Source organism: Otolemur garnettii, unplaced genomic scaffold, assembly GCF_000181295.1.
Source record: "Otolemur garnettii isolate 467f Iridium unplaced genomic scaffold, OtoGar3 scaffold00026, whole genome shotgun sequence".
Lineage (NCBI taxonomy): Eukaryota > Metazoa > Chordata > Mammalia > Primates > Galagidae > Otolemur > Otolemur garnettii.
Window position 1 is genome coordinate 9,902,717 of NW_003852421.1, and position 18,570 is coordinate 9,921,286.

The 18,570-nt window shown below is 48.0% G+C and overlaps 1 protein-coding gene across 1 annotated transcript in view; it reads right to left on the reverse strand.

The window, feature by feature from the left end:
* Window positions 1-400: 400 nt before the first annotated feature.
* GFOD1 (glucose-fructose oxidoreductase domain containing 1) overlaps window positions 401-18,570 on the reverse strand; it is a 114,591-nt gene continuing 96,421 nt past the window's right edge. Inside the window, exon 2 of the mRNA XM_003788313.3 lies at window positions 401-2,497. Coding sequence (XP_003788361.1) covers window positions 1,578-2,497 — 920 coding nt within the window. The 3' untranslated portion in view covers window positions 401-1,577. The remainder of the gene's footprint in view (window positions 2,498-18,570) is intronic.

Genomic DNA, 18,570 nt, shown 5'->3' on the forward strand with positions numbered 1-18,570 from the left:
CTTTTCAGCTCTCAACCCCTATTTTAAAAACACTGAAAAAGTTATGTTCCATGTCTTGTCCTTTGTTTTAATACCTATGCAAAAATTTTTAGGTATCAGAATCCTGAAAGCAAAGGCCAACACTAAGAAAAGGGGGCTTAACTTTTTTTTTAAGGAAAAAGAGGATTGGCTCAGCGCCCTTAGCTTAATGGTTAGGGTGTCGGCCACATACACCAGGGCTGGTGGGTTTGAACCCAGCCCCGGCCTGCTAAACAACAATGACAACTGCAACAACAACAACAACAACAAAAATAGCCGGGCATTGTGGCAGGCACCTGTAGTCCCAGTTACTTGCGAGGTTGAGGCAAGAGAATCTCTTAAGCCCAAGAGGTTGAAGTTGCTGTGAGCTGTGACACCACAGCACTCTACTGAGGGTGACATACTGAGATTCTGTCTCAAAAAGGGGGGCAGTATTCTGAGTGGAACTAAAAGCTTCCCTTTTAAATCCACAAAGCTGGGTGAATCTCCTCAAAGCCCTGGTCCAGCTTGGTAGGAGCAATGGGTGTTGAGGCCCCAAACACCTCCCAGACCAGGCTCACTTTCCCTTCTGCTTGAGAATTCACATTGCAACACTTAGGCACACAGCTGTCCCCAGTCCTTGTGGGCAGCATTTGAGCTTATGGTCAAACTCATACTTTGTGCTGTTTTTTTGGTGCTGCCTGGACAGCCACATGACAGGGCCACCCCAACACTTCAATAAAGAATCCCTTTACACTCAACTCCCCTGTCACCAGAAACAGTGTTCTAAGGTGATTCCTTGCAGTTTTTAAGTTGTTGACAAGCTCAAAGGGATGTTTTATTCTCTGCCTCATCTGTTACCATGCTGCAGGTGCTCTCTGCCCATGGCTCCCGGGCAGCCCTGCTTTCTGCTCTATTCCTGACCTCCCCATCCCTTCTAGGGAAGCACTGGACCAAGCAAGAAGGCACACCCTCAGCGCTTCCTATGAGGAAGACCAACCAATCTAAAGTCCTACACTTTGCTGCTAAGTACTTTTTCCTTCAGATACTTCTAAGCAGAATAAAAAATGGCTTCCTGGAATTTGAACTTTCTTATCTGCCCTCCCTATCCCCTCCCCAGACCAACAGGCTTATGTGGACCTGTGAAGATATGCCTTCTTCTGCCAGTAGTGGGTGTCCAGGGCCCTGGCTCCCACTGACCTTGCCATGTGATACAGCACCTTGACCTTGCAGGACCACTTGGCCTGCAAAGAAAGCCAAGGTGCTGGGGTGGCTGAGGTAGCGAGGGAAGCAACCCCTCCTTGCTTCTCACAGTAAAGGGCACAAGAGGCAGCTACAGCTCCTCCGGCTCTATGCAGACACCCAGCAGGGATGATCTAGGGAACAGGCAGGCCCTCCTGAGCACTCCCGGGCTATGAGCTCAGCCCAGCAACAGTCTGATTTGTCTTCCCAGATGCCATTTACTCACACTGCTCCTCCACCTTCCCCACCCCCGTGGCCATCCTCTCCCCTACGTCTTTTGCTTTCGTCAGCCCCCGGCCCCCCAGGAAGACCTAAGTCCTGCAGGTCCCCAGGCCACGCTAACAGTAGAGGGACATCCTGCTCCGGCGCATGGCCTCGCTGATCAGGTAGGCGGGGCTCAGCTCCGGCTCTTCTGTCATGATGGCAATGTTCTGCCACTCGCCGGTCTGGCTGGACCTCTTGATGGTGTCCACCACGCACAGGGCGTACAGGCAGTCGTCGAAGGTGGCGGCCATGGTGAGCGGCCGCCCGTCCCACGTGCGCCGGTCGTCCTGGTCCTGGAAGGCCTGGCGCACCGCCTGCATCATCTTGATGGTGCCGCGCAGGTAGGGCGAGGGGATGTCGCTGAAGGCCTTCTCGGGCAGCAGGGAGTTGCTCACGGGCGTGGAGTCCTGCACCAGCAGCTCCTGCTCCGGGGCGCTGTTGCGCTGGCCGTACAGGTCGGTGCCCACCGCCAGCAGGCGCCCGGCCGAGCCCACCACAGTCACGTCCTGCTTGAACTCGCCGGGCACATTGAAGTTGAGGGTGACGGTGCAGCACACCCCGCCCTCCAGCACCATCTGGAAGGTGCAGAAGTCGTCGCTGGTGATCTGGCGGATGCCCTTGATGTGATCCGTCTGCTTGACGAAGGTCTTGAGCAGCCCGTGGACTTTGACGGCCTTCTGGCCGGTGAGGAAGGTGAGCAGGTCGATGATGTAGGTGCCCACCGAGTGCAGGCCGCCGCCGCCCATCAGGTCATCGCAGCTCCAGTTGTACTTCTTGCCCAGCAGGCTGCCGCTGTGCACCTGCACCTCGCACACCAGCGGCTCGCCCACGTAGCCTTCCTCGATCAGCTGCTTCATGCGCACGAAGGCCGGCAGGAAGCGCAGCACGTTGCCCATGATGCTCATGAGCTTGGGGTAGTAGTGGGCCGCCGACATCATGCGGAAGGCGTCCAGCGGCGTGGCGGTGCGGTCGCAGATGACGTTTTTGCCGATGCCTGGGAGGGAGGAAGGACAGGAAGTCAGTGGGTGGCGCGCAGGGGGTGGGCGGCAGGGGGCGCTGTGGCTCCCGGAACGGGACCACGCCCGGGGATACCTCTAGCTCTTAAGCTGAAGTTACAGCATTTTCTAACACCTTTTACTTAAATTCTGCATATTTCAAAATCACTTTAAATATTTAAGTTGAATTGCTTAGTTTAATATTAAACCACTGGCATTGATTTAAACAGTAAGATTTAAGATACTTAAATAATCTATATTTTACAAATATTTTAAAATACTTGTCAAGAACGTATAAGATGTTTTACTTCCTATTTTATATACATCTATAACCTTTTGTATAGAAATAGACTTGGCTTTTATATTACTTAAATACAAAATAGAAGATGGTTCTATTGAAGTATACAATATCTTTTTACCTGTAAAATATATTTTGTTACAATTGCCTTATATAACAAATATTTTATCTTTCATTTTATAAGTATCATTTTTATCAAAAATTTATTATTAAAAATATCATATAGAGAGAGGAAAGTAGTATCTTGTATCTAAAAAAAATCAGAATATGTAAGCTGAAATCCTAGCCAAGGCCAGTCTGATTAAGTGTGAGGAAGAATTTCTTAATGATACCCTTTGAAGGTCTAGGCTCTTGGCTATCAGGCTTCCCCCTCACTTCCCCACCCCTCCAGGATTGTACTTTGAGTGGTATCTTACTTGTTTATTTTGCATTCTGCATTAGAGCTAACAGTGATCACAGATGTGTTTGTTTAATGTTCTTTTCTTCCCATAAAGAGTAGATAGTGCCTACAACTGAGGGGTGGGCAATGCCTATTTCCTCCCACCCCTATCTGCCTCAGGGGGGTAGGTAGCTTTTGGCCAATGGAGTTCAGGCCACAGAAGAATTAGTGTTGTGTGATGACTGTAATGGCTGTATAAATTACAGGGAGGCCAAGATGCCTCTCTGAGCCCTTTAGGAGACTAAGTGGTTCTGGGTCTGGAGAAAACAAAGGATCAAAGGCAAGGAGAGTGACAGGGAATGAGACAGGGATTTAATCCATAGGAGCCAAGAGTCAGGGAGGAAGAAAAACAACTCAGCTGGATCTGCAGAAACAGCCAACTGGAAGGAAAAAAAAGAATCACACAGATCTGTTAGCAAGCCAGATAAAACAGATGCTAGGCTGGAAGACACTCCCCTCGTGGGGAGCTCCTGAGTCAAGGCGTGTGGGGCAAGGGTCTGTGGTCTAGTCATGCTCACACACAGACCCTCTAAAAAGAGACCTGGGCACTCCAGCCATAGATGTGGGAGAGACCCCAAGGGAAACAGGGTGATGAGACACCCCTCCATCGCATTTGTCTTGGCTATGGGGACTCAACTGACAATATCCGGGAACTATAACACACGGTCTAAGCTCGGGTTTTGTGGAAGTCTAACCATTGTAATGTAGTGTGGGGACGTGTGCACAGACATGGCTCTCTCATTTCCCACTGGAAGAACTAGCCAAAGGCCAGAAGTCGCTAGCACAGATTGAAGAAAAGAAAAACTAGCAATGGCTGTTGATGCCCACGTACACATCTACTTCTGGGCTCTAGCAGGAGGCCCCCAGCACCCCTTCCCTTTTCCGTACTGGCAGAGCTGGGCTGGCTCCCTCATGACCACAAACAGCAGTATGAAGCTCTTTTGACTCTTAGTAATTAGATGAGGACTGGGCCTCTGGCAGAGGGATGAGGCACAATTGGTTTGTATCGCCAAAAATGCCACACACCTGCATAACACAATGTTCTGACAATAAGATCTTATAGGCATTAGGTTCATGTAACCGGTTCATGCTGCCAGGAACAGATTTATATGTAAACGGATTGGTAGGTCACTGCAGGGACAGGTGACACGTGCTGCCAAAATCTGCCTCACACCTGTTGAGTATGGGCTCCGGTTTACACCCGACTTCAAAGTCCCCCAAACCAAGACCTCTGACTGTCATCTCCTTAGTACATCCTTCTCATTCATGTTAAGAGCACTTTAAAAAGTCTACCTTATTTTTTGCTATTATAAAAACTATAAAACAATAAAAGGAAAAAATGATAAATAGCAAAAAATGATTCACACCCCTTTAGCACACACCTCAATCATTGAATGGATAATTCTCTGCAGTACTACAGAAGAAAAGATTCGGATGAAAGCTCCAGAAAATGCAATGTGAACATGCACAAAATTCCACTCCAGCCTGAAATTCATGCCTGGTTTCCCTAGGGTTCTGAGATATAAGCCTCTTTCCTTAGGTTACTTCTGTATGTTGTGATTCCACATTATACAGTAGGGTCCTCCTGAATAAAGACTGTTGTTTTCTAATTTCCTAAGTTTCCCTCATGCCCACAGCACCTGGCTGGACACCCCGTGTGCAGGGGGACCCCTGTGAGTATTGTTCCCTGCCCCCACCTCTCTACCCAGTCTTTTGCAACATCCATACTTTACAAATGGGTCTTGGCAACAGCTTAACACACAGTATCTTTAGAAGTCAAAAGAGACTTCTAGGAATGTATCATAAAGAAATAATTTAAAATGCAAGCACAGCTGCTTGCCCAAAGATGGTTCTCACTGCATTATTTATTAAAGTAAAAAGTGGAGAACAATGCAAATGCCAAACAGAAGACTGGATATGTAAACTGTATCACAGCCACATAATGGAATATTGTGCAGCCACAGAAAATTGGTGCTTATAAAGACTTTTCCATGGCAAACAAAGTAATTAGGATGCAATGTGAAATGAAAAGGCCTCCATTCATAAACATACTATGATCTCAACTCTCTCTTTCAAAAAACAAATGCATAAGAAAAAAAACAGAAAAGGAATATACCTCAAAAGACCTGGCTGCATCGCCGGGTCTTGCTCCAATTGCTCAGGACCTTTCTCTGATTCAGGGTGAAAGCTGTGGACTCTCTCTCCAGAACACATAATTCAAACTGACACACCAATCTCCGCCACATCCTGAAGCCCGTGCATGGACTCCCTCGGGTTCTAAGGTCCTGGCACCCCTATTATAAATTGTAAGATAAGTTCTCAAAGCCCTTAGGACATATCATTAAAAATAAGGTGATGCTTCCAATTTGAAAAGGAACCTAAAATGCAGAGCCAGCAGACCCTTCACAAACCATGTTTGTGAAGAGAGAGAGCAGCGTTTGTTGTCTCTCTGCTCTGGGCTGTCTTCCCCAAGCTGCCCTCTCTCTCTGGAACCCCCAAGTTCCTCCGATTGTTTTTCTCAAATTTTCCCTCACTCAAATCTGCCCTATTAAAAGGTCCTTAGTATTATAACAAGAATCAAGGGCTTAGCCCAAAGGAACACAATTCTAAGTGCAGACTTCCAACCATGACTCTCAGATGCTGGCTGGGGGGCGGGGATGGGGTGGGGATTGGCGTAGCACAGAGCATCCCCTCATCCCTGACCACAGGCACAGTAAGGGGAACTTGCATCGTCTGAATGTATGACTGACACATGTCACAAGCCTGAGCATGTCAGATGCCACTCTGTATGTGCTGGGATTCCTTCCAAATAAAGTACACAGACACCTGCTCCTCCAACCTACCTCTGTCAGCCTGGACCTTGGGCCTGGCTTTCCAGCAAATCCCAAAGGCCTCTGCTGTCCCCATCATGGTCATCTGTCTCAGAATGGTGCCTTTCTTGCCACCCCCAGAGGAAGCACTGAAACAAGCTCTTTAGAGAAAAGTCCTCTCTCTTCATCTAGAGTAGGGAATACTAAGTAGGGCCGCCTTGCACCCTCCCTAAGCAGGTGGAGATAACGTTTCTTTGATATGAAAGTAAGGATGTTCCCAGGGAAAATGAGGGGTCCAGAGAAAGGCAGAGGCCATGGCCAAGTCCTAACGGAGAAACCTACAGAGGCTTTCCTCCGCCAGGAGGGGAAAAGTCCCTCCTGGTCTCACTCTGCACAGACAGAGGAGACAGGCTGCACTTTCTCACTCTCAGCTAGACAACTTGACCAAGAGGACAGGAGAGCCGTCCGTACCACCTTCAGTCCACACACCTTTCACAGCACCACACTAAATGTGTGGTTTTTAGGGTTCAGGTTTATGTCCTGTTGGAGTAAAATGTGGTGCCCTCCTTTTCAGGCAAGAGATCAAAACCACTGGTATGTCAAACGATCTGAGAGAAAATGCTACAGAGAATTAAGCAAAGGGACTTGGAACATATGACCTCCATTTCACTCAGATAAACAGGCAGTGCAAAATGGGGAAAAAGAGGTGACTGACAAAACGTGTTTTATGTTTTGCCAAGCCTCAAATGTTCCCCAAGAGGTGGGAGAGTTTGGGCAGAGCCCTGTGGTGCTCACGGTGATGGTGGAGGAGCAGGAGGAGATTTCCGGGCACTCGAGGCTATGCAGGGTGGTGAGCAGAGACCAGGAGCCATCATGTCATGTCTCCATGGCTCCATGCTCAGCCCACTTACCAGCAGCTCTGTGCCTGCCCCCAGAAGGGTATGTGTTGGACTGTTGCCACTTTTGTCAACATGATAACAGTGGGACCATGGTGGTGGTGGTGGAGGGGGTTTGCAGAGAGCACGTGGGGACTAGCCTAGCCTAGGTCTTCTGGGGAAGCCTTCAGAACCCACCTCCACATAGATCACATGCCCCTTTCCAGGAGGACAAAGAGCTAAATCTTGGGCTTTGGGGGAATGGGAGAGATCTTTCTACCTAGGCCTAGAAACCGAGGCTGGGGGCAAAATGATATCTGTGGGAAACGTCTGGAGAGGGGAGAGTGAAAGTGCTACATGCAAGGCAGTGTGCCTGTTCTTTGTCAAGAGCTTTTAAGTTAAATAATTTCAGAAGGAACTTTACTGCCCTCCTGAGATCCCTCATGGGAAAATGGAAAATTGGCTTCCTCCAAAGCCTGCTGCATGTGTTCTCTGCAACGAAGCCAAAATAAGGTCCTCACAAGGGTTTTGTTCCATTGGAAAGGGGTTTCCAATCCAAAGACCCTCAAGCCAACTTCAGGAGGCTGCTCCCCACCCTCCTACTCCCTACCCTCCAAGCTGTGGCTGAGTCTGCAGTCATATCTCTTTACCATCAGCAGAGATGGGGCTCTTGTGGGGGCCGGTACTTAATCCACACGGTGCCCCACCCCCACCCCGAAGCCTGGGCAAGTGCTGTCCATTCACACCTCTGGGCAAAGACAGATGCTCTCCGCTGTCCCACAGAGCTGGTGCCCTCCTTGATCAAGGAGGTTATCGCTGGGTACCTGGAGGATGGTGGTCATCCAGCCACCCAAAGACCACAGGGCCATTCCCTAACCTAATCAGCCTGGAACTTCAAAGCATCCCTCCCCGCCAGCACATTTCCAATTACACACTCCCTTATCTAATCATGGTAGAAATCTTTGAGGCCAGTGCTACTTTCCCACTGGCTCCACCCAATCATTCCACTTGTGTCGACAGCCCCTTATCTTCTGGTCCTGCAGGCTGGCCTGCAGCTGTTCCAGCAGATTGGCAGGATCCAGCTTCCTAGTTTTTCCTCCCATGGGCAGAAGGTAGAGAGGGCTTTCTTTGCATTTCAAGCAGGAACGAGATACCTCCACTTATACTCTGTTCCGTCAACATTTCTGTGCCAGGCACTGGGACCAGAAATAAATAAGGAACGATGAACAAGAGCTCGCAGCCTAGCAGAGGAGACCAATCAAGTTGAGTGATTATTGGGGTGCAGATCTGGAAGAGGGAAGAACAATGAGAGCATGAAGGAGACCCAGCTGGGTCTGGACGTAGGAGAAAACTACGCTGGATCAGGGACATTTGAGATGTCCCCCGATTCTGAAACATACATAGGCGTTCGCCTATTCATCATTCAGAAGTTTAGACAGGGTTTAAGAAATCATCTAAGACAAGGGTGTTTTAATCCGGGATCTGAGAAACCCCTAAAAGTGCAATATTGACAAAAAAAATTGTGTGTATTTATCCTGATGTACAATTTTCTGAGGAAGAGGTTCATTAGATGCTTAAAAGAATTTGTGTTTCAAAAATGATTAGGCAAAACTGGACTTTAGAGTAAGGATGGAGGGGGTCGGGGGAGGGCAGGTCAAAGACAAATCTCTGTCAACAGTACTAAATATATGAACAGGCAGGGCTGCGTATAATTGCTCTATCCCTGCACCCTGGGACATGTGACATTTAATCACTTGTCACTTAATGCAATATTCCATTTAGTCCAGCTCTATTTCTTTCCTTATTTTTCTTTCTGCTAATCTCCTCTCTACTCCCTCAACAAACACATACACACACACATACACACACACACACATATATATATTTATTTATTTATTTATTTAAGTTCAGAAAGTGCAAGAGAAGTGGCAGTACTATCAGGGTGACTTATCTGAGTTTCACTCTGCCTTCTGGCCTACCTGCATATAAATTAATAAGTGAGCCCCTTTAAGGAGATTACATCCCTGATCATCAATCTCCATGAGACTTCTTGACATAAATACAACTTCCCAACTCAAGACTAGTCTGATCTGTTCATAATAATGGCATAATTTAAACTAGCAACATTTGTTGAGACATTTATTAAGCCCTGACTTTTGGCCAGAAGAGGGTGAGTGATTTACATGCATGTTTGAGTCTATGCGCCTCCACGAGGCAGGTACTAATACTATTCTCATCTTAGAGCTTTGGAAACTGAGCCTCTGAGAGGGTAAGCAATTTGCCCGTGGTTCCATGACTCAGTGAGTTGTAGAGTTCATATCTGAACCCAAATCATCCGGCTTCAGAGCCAGCCTAGTCCTAACTTGACACATCCTGCTTTCTGCCCGCCCCCCCTTGTGTCTTAAAGCTGGCTAGGTTATTCTTTGCACCCACGTCACCCAGAGATACACAGACCCATTCTTGCTGGGTACTTGTGCCCATGCACACACCTGTGCTGCCTGCAGCGCATGACAAAAGGCAGCTCCAAGGAGAATCAGGTATCTGTCTGCACTGAGCATCAGAAACCAGGTCAGTGGGGGCCCAATGCTCAGCTGGTGACATCTGAAGTCCCAGAGCAACTTGATTAAGTTTCCATCCTAATTTCAAACTTGAGGTGGAAATGGGTCAGGGTGACCCAAATTCAGCTCCTTTGTCAAGGCCCCTGGTGCCATCAGTGGGCTCTGAAAGCAGGTCACAGCCAAAGAAAGAAAGTCAGCGTGGCTGATAGTGATGAGACGTGGTCTTGACTAATTAGATGTTCAAGTGCTTTCCTGTATCACCCACCCGTAAGGACAGCCCCCATCCCAGCAGCCTCTTTGTCCATCTTCCCCACAACTGAGTCCTATTTTCTGAGCCTTCCCTTTGCACAGGAGCCCATCTGTACGTGAATTTTCTCTGATGGCTTCATGTGCTTTAGGATCCCTGGTGACTGAGCCTGTCACATCTGTAACAATGATTTGCTCACAAAACACATTCCAATATCAGTTTCTTTATTAGTAAATCCACATAGCTCCATCACTATGGCTTATACGTGTATTTGAGGCTGAAGTTGAGCATGAAGGTATGATATTGGGAAGTCACTTGGTGAGCACCTCCAGCCTTGGCATTCCCCAGGAGAGAAAAGACTAGCTTGTTACTTCCATCCCAGGAGAGGCCGAAAGGGGAGAAGATGGAGGTTCAGAAACAGCGGGCAGGTATGCAGGAGCCAGAGGCACTCCAGGCTGGGACCAGCTTCCCAGGAGGTGTCTTACAGTAGAAACGTTAGGGGGCAGGAAGGTGGTGAAGGGTCCTTGGGAGAACAGCCAGGACTATGAGCTCCAGCAGTCGAGTCCTGCTATGCTGGTACTAAATAGCCAAGTGACATTCACTGCGCCTCAATGGTTACCATTCTAAGAGCAGCCACTCTACAGTCTGTACCACCAATCCACACACGGGCAAGCCAGGATTCGGAGGCCACCACCAGATCCAAGGAAAGCCCTGGAGTCAGCTAAGCCCCTAGAAGTAGCCACCCTCTGGAGTGGAGGGCAAAAGCCAGAATGCTGAGCTGTTGGGCCACCAGAGTCACGCCAAAGAGACTAAGCTACTTATTAGAAAATAAAAAGATAGGGCTGAGTGAGATCGCTGGACTCTGACTCCATTCCTTACCCACCCAGCAGGATGGGGGTGGAGAGTGGCGGTCAGTGTGGCTGTTGAAAAGTAAAGAATGCTACATTTTCTCTTCTTTAGTGACTCCCCCATTACCCACCCCAAAGGGTCAGAGTCTCCCGTCATCAACCAGAGACCCATATGGGCCCCCCAAAGTCCTCAGTTTCTCCTTGTTGATAAAGTCAGTGCTTACAAGAGAAATGCTCTCCTCACTGTGTATACATAGTGCATTATGAAAGACAACAGACTTTAAACCAGGCAACACTAAAAAAAAAAAAGGGAGGATGCTCTGCATTCAAGGGGCATTACACTTTTTGGTGAAGCAATCACAAGGATATTGTGTTTTTTGAAAACTGGCATATTTTAGTGTATGCTTTTGGTCTCATCTTTCTTTAAAAATGGCAAGTTCCGGGCAGTGCCTGTGGCTCAAAGGAGTAGGGCGCTGGCTCCAAATGCCAGAGGTGGCGGGTTTAAACACAGCCCCAGCCAAAACTGCAAAAAAAAAAAAAAAAGGCAAGTTCCAGAAATATTGGGTTTGTTCCCCAGCACCTCCTACTCAACAACAATCCATGGCAGCTGTCTGGTGGCTTCCATGGTTAGATGTACATGTGTCTCCAGGATACACAGGCCTCGCCTGTCCCTATCACCTTGTTGCACCATATTAGTTCTGCATTGCTTCTGTACCAAACCACCACAGAGTCAGCTGAACACAACACCCATTTACTATCTTTCAGTTCTCTCCATCGCAAGTCCGGGTGGGCTCAGTTGGGTCCCTGATGAGGGTTTCCTGAAGCTGCTCTGGGGAATAATCTGCTTCCAGGCTCATTCAGGTCAGGGGCCCAGTTCAGTTCCTCACAGCTGTAGGACTGAGGTCCCCACCTCCTCGCTATCTAGCTTTGAAAGAACCCCACATTCTTACCAAGAGCCGTGCCATCTGCAAGCCAGCAATACCCTGTGGAAGGTGAATCCTTCTTACTCTGGGGAATTTCTCTGAGTTCCTCTTTTATTACCAGCTAGAGGAAGAGAACTTTCTGCCTTTAAAGAGCTCCTGTGACTAGATTAGATCCACCCAGAGGATCTTCTTTCTGCAGTAGAGCTCATCACAGGAATAACACTGGGGGGAAGGTCCTCTTTGAATTCTGCCTACTCATTCGTGTTACCCGCCTGTAAGTCTGGAAACCCCCACAGAGATGTGTCCAAGTGTTCACCCAGTATGAAGTGCCGTAGACATGTGTCTCCGTTCCTCAGAACCTTTGTTTCTGTGTTCTTTCAGTTTTTACTCTAACAGAAAGATAGACTCAGTGAGGTACTCCAGGGCTTTTAAAAACTATGATTAGTCTCCTTGTTGCCAAGAAGATTGTGTCCCCAGCTCCGGGCTCTCTATAGGCAGGACTCACAGGAACAGGTGCAGGGCAGGGTAGGGGCCTCAGTCTCTGGGGGCAGCAAATAGCACAAGGACAGAGGCATTCCAGTGGGATGCCTTCACTTGGCAGCAGGGTGTCCCACTGGCTCCATCATCCCATCTGTAGAGGAAGGGGAACTGAGGCTTAGAGATTATAATTGCTCAAAATCAGAGATGTGTGGCGGGTCCAGGCTGCAATTTCAGTTCTGGGATCCCAAAGCACAATGTTTTCCACTCTCCATCAAGAGAATGGCTACGAGCGGAATGAGCAGGACTAAATGACTGGGCCTTACAGCTACCAGGTAGGTGAACAAAAGCAGCACCAATCCCTTTGGGCCCCAACCCTGGGCTCCAGAATTGTGTTGAGAAGTGACTTGGGGCAGCACCTATAGCTCAGTGGGTAGGACGCTGGCCACATGCACTGAGGCTGGCGGGTTCAAACTCAGTCCGGGCCAGCTAAAACAACAACTGCAACCAAAAAAAAAAAAGAGAGAGAGAGAGAGAGACGTAGGATGGCAATGGAGTAAGGGCAGAGTCTTGTGCTTAGAAGGAGAAGAGCTGGAAAGCAAGAAGAGCCAGAGGCTCGGCACAGGACAGCACAGTGGCTGTTCTTATAGACATCCGTGGGCTGCGCCACGTCCATGGCAGTGAACCAGCCAGGACAACTGAAACATTATTATCGGGAAGGAGAGGGGCTGGGGAAACCAACCACTGTGATGGCAAGGTCCCCAGAGATGAATAAAGGAAGCCCTGCAACGGCCCCTGCCTCCAGTGAGTGGGTGGCCACTCCCTTGGCCAAAGGCATCAGGCAGCAATGGACTTGCCACACGCTACCCTCCATATATGAAAGCAGGGTGCCAGGAGAGCCACCACAGGGCCACGCTGATACCTTGTGTAGTCCAGGAATGCACACCTTGGAGGGGGTGATAACACCTTGGTGTGGCCAAAACCTGCCCAAGAAAGAAAAATAGCCCAATGTTCCACATTTCCTAAGAAGAAACATCAGAACCTTACACTTTAGCCAGAGCAGAGGGAAACAATCAGGCCTGAGAACCCTGTCTGCTGCTGCTGTGACCAAACCACAGCCACCGACCACCCCCCCACCACCAGCAGCCAGGAAGCAAACAGCTCCAAGTGGTGAGAGCACTTTCACCTACAGCATCTCCACCCGGTCTGGGCCAACATCTGGGGAGGGGTGGGACCTGGGGATGCCAGACATTGACAAGTAACTACCATGCAATAATTGGGTGTTTTATGAGATGTGTAATTGCACCTTTGAACCTCCTTGCCATGCTGTGAAATTCCACACTCAAGAGTCTTGGTGGGAATAAAGCTCCTTCCCAATGTGGAAGCCAAGCCAGCAAACTTTGCAGCAAGGCATGGGCACTCAGCCGGGTTTGCCAACCAGGGATACCACCCAGGCCTGGCCCACCAGGATGGGGGAGTGAAGATTCATGGTGGCAGTGGGGTAACAGCATATCGTTTCTAGGGCTGTGGTAGCAGTGAGGAGATGACAGTGCCTATCACGGGAGCCAGCACCATCACAAGCAACCCAGTCTGTCCATGCCAGGTGGGTTCCCAGTTGTGGTCTGGCCCATGGCTCCAGCCCCAAGCAAAACTTTTCTTTGTTCCTCTTGTTTTCCAAGCCTACTTCCCCAGCCTCTCATACATTTCTGTGAGGAGCTAATGTCCTTTCAAAATGTTCCACTGCGCTGAAATCAGCCAGATAGTTTCTGTTGCTAGCAGTGATGACAACTCTCAAGTCCAACAGGTTTCCAAATTTGCTGGACTCCTTTCTGAAAAACATTGATTTGGGTACAGAGGAACCACAGAGCACAGATTAATAAAGCAGCCCAAGATCCAGTGTGATTTATCCGTAAGGGGAGTGAACTGGAGGTCAGGGGACGTGGAATGAAGTTGTGACTCCAGTATTTGCGAACTGTGTGATGCCAGCCATTCTATGCCAAGGCAGCTCCATCCCCTTATCTGTAAAATTGGAATAATGACCCCTGCTTCAAAAGGCTGCTTTGAGGATGAAGGAACGTGGAGGCACAGTCCTCAGCCATGACAAGTGCTCAGATATGGCTGCTGCAATCAGTAGCAGAACCAAATAGCAACCGCACAGATCAGAAAGCTGCAAGAATTCAAACCAAGCTGGAGGCAGCGAGGTGAATGCACGGCAGCACAGGGCGAGGAACATACCAACCCCAAATCTAAGTGGATTCTAGGTTCCATGATTCCATGTATAGAAACACACCATCTGTGAAATGGGGCTGGTATCTGGCCCTTCCAGCTTTGTAAGACTGCTGAGAATATGAACTGAGTGACGCTGAAAAGGAATCAGCCTACTGTAAGAACAAAGTCATTGCCAAGATGCAGTAGCAAATAAAATTGAGAAACAGAGCTGCAGCAGCACTGTCTACCAGGGGCGGTGGGCTGAAAACCGGATGCTCTCACGAGGGAGACCCAAATGCAGAGCTGAGACCCTAATTCTGCTCTGGTGCGCATCCCGATGTGGTGCTGACGGGACCACCTTCACAGATGACAAGTGCTGTCTATGCCACACGCATTCTGGCAGAGACTTCTGTTGGCATTACAGGCTGTCTGGGGCAGCACGGGGAGGCAAATGCAGGGCAGAGGTCACCTGAACCCTTAGCCAGGCACCTAAATAATTAAAGCTCAGTGAGCTATGGGAGGCTGCAGATTAAAACCCCTCTTTCTGAATTACAAAGCCTCACCCTGAGTTGCAGCTGATATTTTGGTAGGTCTGAGCTACCATCCTCACTGGGCCCAGGGTCACTGGGAAACTGCACCTGTCAACAGAGCTCAGAACTCAGAAAAGGGCAAGGAGGTAAGATTGAGGGGTGGGCGTGGGAAGGGTGTCTACAAAGCACTTGACTCCAGAAAGCCCAGCCTCCCTCCTGCAGCACGGAAGCTAGCAGATTTCTTCCATCCTACAACCTCCTCTCCTCAAGGGACGGTGCTTAGTTTTTCACCCCAGGACCAGATACCAACAGCCTGAGCCAAATGAGAGGAGGACTTTAGCAAGCCCAGCCATCCAATGCCAAGGCTGAAAAACTGCTCACTGGGGTGGAGACCAGTCATACTGCCCCGAATGCTGGCTAGGGAAGTCCTGATGCTTTGTTTTCTTTTGCAACAAGATGCAAACGATGCCAACTGTTTTTAAAGGCAGAAACCTAGTTGGCAGGCCCTCCCAGAAAACTGAGCACATCTGGGCCCTCCCAGAAAACTGGCCCCACCAACACTCATTCAGAAGCCAGAAAGCCCACAGCCTGCTTGGCAATGTCAGGTGGCAGCAGTCCCCACTTCACCAAATGAGGAAATGGGCGAAGGGTTAAGTTTCATTACTTTCTCTTCCATTCAATACCGTAAGGCCCTAAAAAAGGATGCAGGTGATACAGGCCACGATACAGGTGATAAAGGCTCCTGGCTTTGGGAAAAAGTCTCAGTGGGCTAAAATTCTTTCCTTGTACATCCTGAGGCGTCTTCCATATGGAAGGGATTCTCATGGATCCCAGGAAAGTGATCTATCAGGGTACAGCACTGGGACAAGTCTGGCTTGTGACTCTTAGACAGTCAGTCACACATCAGACTGGGTGTAAATGAAATCACCTGCTTCCCCGTAACTAGGGTCACGTATGTGATGTCTTAGACATGGCAGATAGATGCTCTGAAAGTGCCAGAGACACAGAACAAGGATGGAGGCCCCCGAGTGGTTTGCAGAGTCCCCTTCCCTCTTCCTTTACTTGCATTCCTCTCCCAGCACCCCCTCAGAGACAGGCTTGTCATGCCCAATCACAGTGACACTCCAAGCCCAACTTGGAGTAAGAATAACAAAAACAACTCACACTGACTGAGGCATTTACTACCACCCTGCAAAGTGCTCCACGTGAATCATTTTACTGAATCCTCCCAATAACCTGAGGAGGTTATTGTCCTTCCCACTGCACACGATGAAGCCGAACCTTCAAGGGCAAAAGCTCAAATTCACACCCCAGTATGTGGCTGAGCCACAATCCAACTCCCCATAATCAGGCCCCACATATGTGTGCTCATCTCAATCACAATGGTAACATGAACTGCAATATTAAAGGCAATTTGGTAGATGGCCAGATAGGACTGCAAAGGAATCAGGTTGTAATGATGCATTTTCATGTAAAGATTCATTCAATCTCGACACTTATTAAGGGACTACTGGAGAAGAAATGAGAGTAGGTCACCCTGGTCTCTGCCTGATCTTGTATTTCCCATGACTAGTTTCTGCACTTAGGAACCACAGTTCCCTGCCTAACAGAGCTCAACACCCAAGGTGTCCCAAAGGGAACTCACATGGTCACTGCAGCATATTTTAAATCTTTGAGGGAAAGCATCATGGTACTCTACATCCACTGGACACTGCAGCTCACTGGTGGAGGTTCACAGTTTCAACACTGGGTTCCACTACATCCTTTCAGTGACAGCCTGTCTCTGTGAAGCTGAGATTTTAGCAGCTGCTATGATTAAAACAAAAACACCACAGGTAAAAATCAAAGTGGGCAGCGTTTCATTTGATACCAAGTTTGAGAATTTGTGCTGTGCCTAACAGAGACATATATCCTATTGTGAAAATAATTAATTGAAAAGCTATTAGGCTGAGGTAGCTACGGTGTTTCCCTGAAAATAAGACCTACCCAAAAAATAAGCCCTAGCAGGATTTATACACATTTGTTAAATATAAGCCCTACCCCAATAATAAGACCTAGTGATGGGCTATACAGATACGCTGCACAGCCACACCATGCATTTTGGCACGGAGAGGAAGACATATCCTGAAAATAAGCCCTAGTGTGTCTTCTTGAGAAAAAATAAACATAAGACAGTGTCTTATTTTCGGGGAAACATGGTACGGTAGCTACAGCGCTTTGGGTCCCTATGTAAGCAAACCAAAACCCAATTCAATGTAAACAGTAAAATGAAACTTACACTCAACCTATCAGAAATCACCAACTAACCTGTAACTAGGGACTTTCCACTTTAATCAATCAAATATTTTCTTTAACTTGCTTCTGTCAACATCATCATACCCCGAGGGCATGGAGTACTGAATCACAAGTGGTCTAGAGCTGCCCAATTGATGACTAGCTGAACATTCAAACAAACCCTTTAAAAACGTTAATATCCCGAAGATTATCTTTTAAAATCACTATGGGTCATTGTGATAATATTTAAGAAGGAAATAAAAATATTTTTACTCTTAATTTCTGAGTTGCTTTTTTTTTTTCCAAGCACTAGTTAACCTGTTAGGACATAAATACTTATTAAGTTATTTGGACCTAGTAACTTCTTAGAGGGACTTGCTAAGTCTTTCTCTTGGCCTAGGGGCACCATGAAAAAAAATCTCTAGGATGCTAAGGGTTCCCTGAATGAAGAGTGTTTGGGAACCTCTGTGCTAGAATGTCTGTCCCACCCCAACTCCGCAATAATTATAAGTTCTTTAAAAGGCAGGAGCCATCTTACACTAGTCAATACTTTGGTTTCCCTTCAGCATAATACGTGGCCTGCGGTAGAGACATTTTAGTACTTTTATTAACAATTTACAAAAAAAGACTGAACCTGGCCATGAGAAGCCCATATAGATCCACAGTAGCACTTTCAGTAGTAATTACAGGGACAACACTGACATTCGAACTCATGGGTCCCACCCACTGAGAATCAGAGATGTGCACAGAACCTTCTTGACCTTGAGCATAAATATAATTTTCTGAGCTCCCTAATGCAAAGCAAAATAATCAACTGCCCCTTAAAGAGTTTTTACATACAAATGAATATCAAGATAGGAGACTTCTTTGCCTAAAAGGTTGAGGATTAGTTTTATGGAACCTTGGATCTAAGATCATTTCATCAATTTAAACTGTTCTTTCCAGCCTCAAATGGCAGACCCACATCTCCAAAAGAAAGAGGCCCTCAGGTCACAGAGGAGGGTCAGAGCTGGTAGCAGCAACAAAATTAAAGTTCTATACCTCTGGGGTATCACACACTTGGATCCTCCAAATAGGAGTTACAGATCTGTCTTCCATATCTGCTGGCTGGCAAGAAGAATGCAGATAACCTGGTTGCTTAGCAACCGCTGCAACCTGCTGCCAGGGGAGAGCAGAGGAGGCGTGTGTCTGTCTGGGTTGTGAGGTGGACAATCTAATCTCCTCCAACGTGTGCCTGTCTTCTGTGTGGGTATCTCAAGATAGGACAGGCAGGAAAGATTCCACCTGCTCCTGCAGGGCTCTCGTCCTCATAAGCAGCAAGGCAATGTCGGCAACATAAAAGTGCCATTGGAAACTATGTGAAACAGTTCATGGAACTGTCATTCAAAATTGTTGAGGAATGATGATGCGGGAGCGTCCCTTAAAGACCAGCTGATATCCAGTGAGGAATTGTTGCTGTTCCAGCTGGGGCCAGTGATGGGAAAAGAGCAATGTGGGCAGCTCCTGTGGCTCAAAGGAGTAAGGCGCCAGCCCCATATGCCAGAGGTGGCGGGTTCAAACCCAGCCCCAGCCAAAAACTACAAAA